Here is a 1450-nt window from a genome sequence, read left to right as displayed (position 1 = left end):
AGTCACTTCACTTCTCTGTGCCTCAGTTACCTCATCTGTAAAAGGGGTATTAAGACTGAGTCCAATGTGGGACAGGGACGACGTTGAATCTGATTTACTAGTATCCTCCCCTGTGCTTAGAATAGTGCCTGGCACATAGTAAGAGCTTAACAAATACTATTATTATTATTATTATTATTATAAATGGTGACATTCCCTGCTCACGACGAGCTCAGAGTCTAGGTGTGGGGAGACAGACGCTGCTACAAATAAATAAAATTACAGATCTGTACATAAGTGTTTTTCGGGGCTGGGATGGTGGGTTGTTCGGCCGGTTGCAGCCGAAGCCACTGGCATAGCACCCCTCTTTCTCCCCCGAGGCCCCCGCTTGGGAAAGTACACTACGGCAGAAAAGAGCGACACCCCGTAAGACGCTCCCGGCCGAGACGAGGCGGGGCCGGGCACCGGTGGCCCGCGACCACCCGCCCCGAGGCGAGGAGGGTCGGGCGGGCCGGACATGTGCTGGACCAGCCGGGCCCGCCGCCCTGGCACGGCCAGCCCGGGGCTCTGCCGGCCCTCCAAGACCCCCTGCCCCGGCCCCCATCACCGTCGCCCCTGGCAGCCCTGGCAGCAGCCCTGGCAGCAGCCCTGGCAGCAGCCCTGGCAGCAGCCCTGGCAGCAGCCCTGGCAGCAGCCCTGGCAGCCCCCGGTGGTACCTGTCGTAGCTCCAGCGGCTGTAGGACATGGTCCTGTTGCCACCGCCGCCGCCGCTCACTCCCTCCATCCTGGCACGGCTCCTGGCACGGCAACGGGCACGGCAGCGGGCACGGCACCGGGCACGGCGGCGGCCTGCACGAGCTCCGGGAGGCGTCGGGGGCGGCGGGTCCGGGCCCCCCGAGCCTGGTGTAGGCCGTCCCCGCCGGGCAGGAGGTGCGGGGGTGGAGGGGGCAGGGGCACGGCTCCTGGCAACCCCCGCGGGCCTCCTCGCCCACCGCCCTCACCGACCGGACCCGCCACTCAGTGCACCGGGCCGGGGCCGGGGGCGGGACCGGTAAGGGGAGGGGCGAAAGGAGGGTGGGCGAATAAGGGGCGGGGCGAAAGGAGAGTAGGCAAATTTATTTCGTTAATGAGATGGACATCACCTCGATTCTATTTATTTGCTCTTGTTTTAATGAGATGTTCTTCCCCTTGATTCTATTTATTGCTATTGTTCTCGTCTGTCCGTCTCCCCCGATTAGACTGTAAACCCGTCAGTCGGCAGGGACCGTCTCTATCTGTTACCCATTTGTACATTCCAAGCGCTTAGTACAGTGCTCTGCACATAGTAAGCGCTCAATAAATACTATTGAATGAATGAATGAATGAAATAAGGGGCGGGGCGAAAGGAGGGTGGGCGAGTGAAGGGAGGGGCTAAGGGGGGGCTAAAGGAGGGCGGGGCTAACCCTCTTCAAAGTCCTACTGAGAACTCACC

At 61.0% G+C, this 1450-nt stretch overlaps 1 protein-coding gene across 2 annotated transcripts in view; it reads right to left on the bottom strand.

Moving 5' to 3' along the window:
- The window catches only part of TUB (TUB bipartite transcription factor), a 108201-nt gene extending 107233 nt beyond the window's left edge, over window positions 1–968 (bottom strand). Inside the window, exon 1 of one of the 2 annotated variants that reach the window (XM_029060636.2) lies at window positions 696–968. In XM_029060636.2, the coding sequence (XP_028916469.1) occupies window positions 696–763 (68 nt within the window). In that variant the 5' untranslated portion in view covers window positions 764–968. The remainder of the gene's footprint in view (window positions 1–695) is intronic. The other variant, XM_029060638.2, reaches the window with a different exon arrangement.
- Between the last annotated feature and the right edge of the window lie 482 nt (window positions 969–1450).

This window comes from Ornithorhynchus anatinus, chromosome 3, assembly GCF_004115215.2.
Source record: "Ornithorhynchus anatinus isolate Pmale09 chromosome 3, mOrnAna1.pri.v4, whole genome shotgun sequence".
Classification (NCBI taxonomy): Eukaryota; Metazoa; Chordata; class Mammalia; order Monotremata; family Ornithorhynchidae; genus Ornithorhynchus; species Ornithorhynchus anatinus.
The sequence above is the reverse complement of the archived record's forward strand: the minus strand, read 5'-3'. Positions and strand labels throughout refer to the sequence as shown.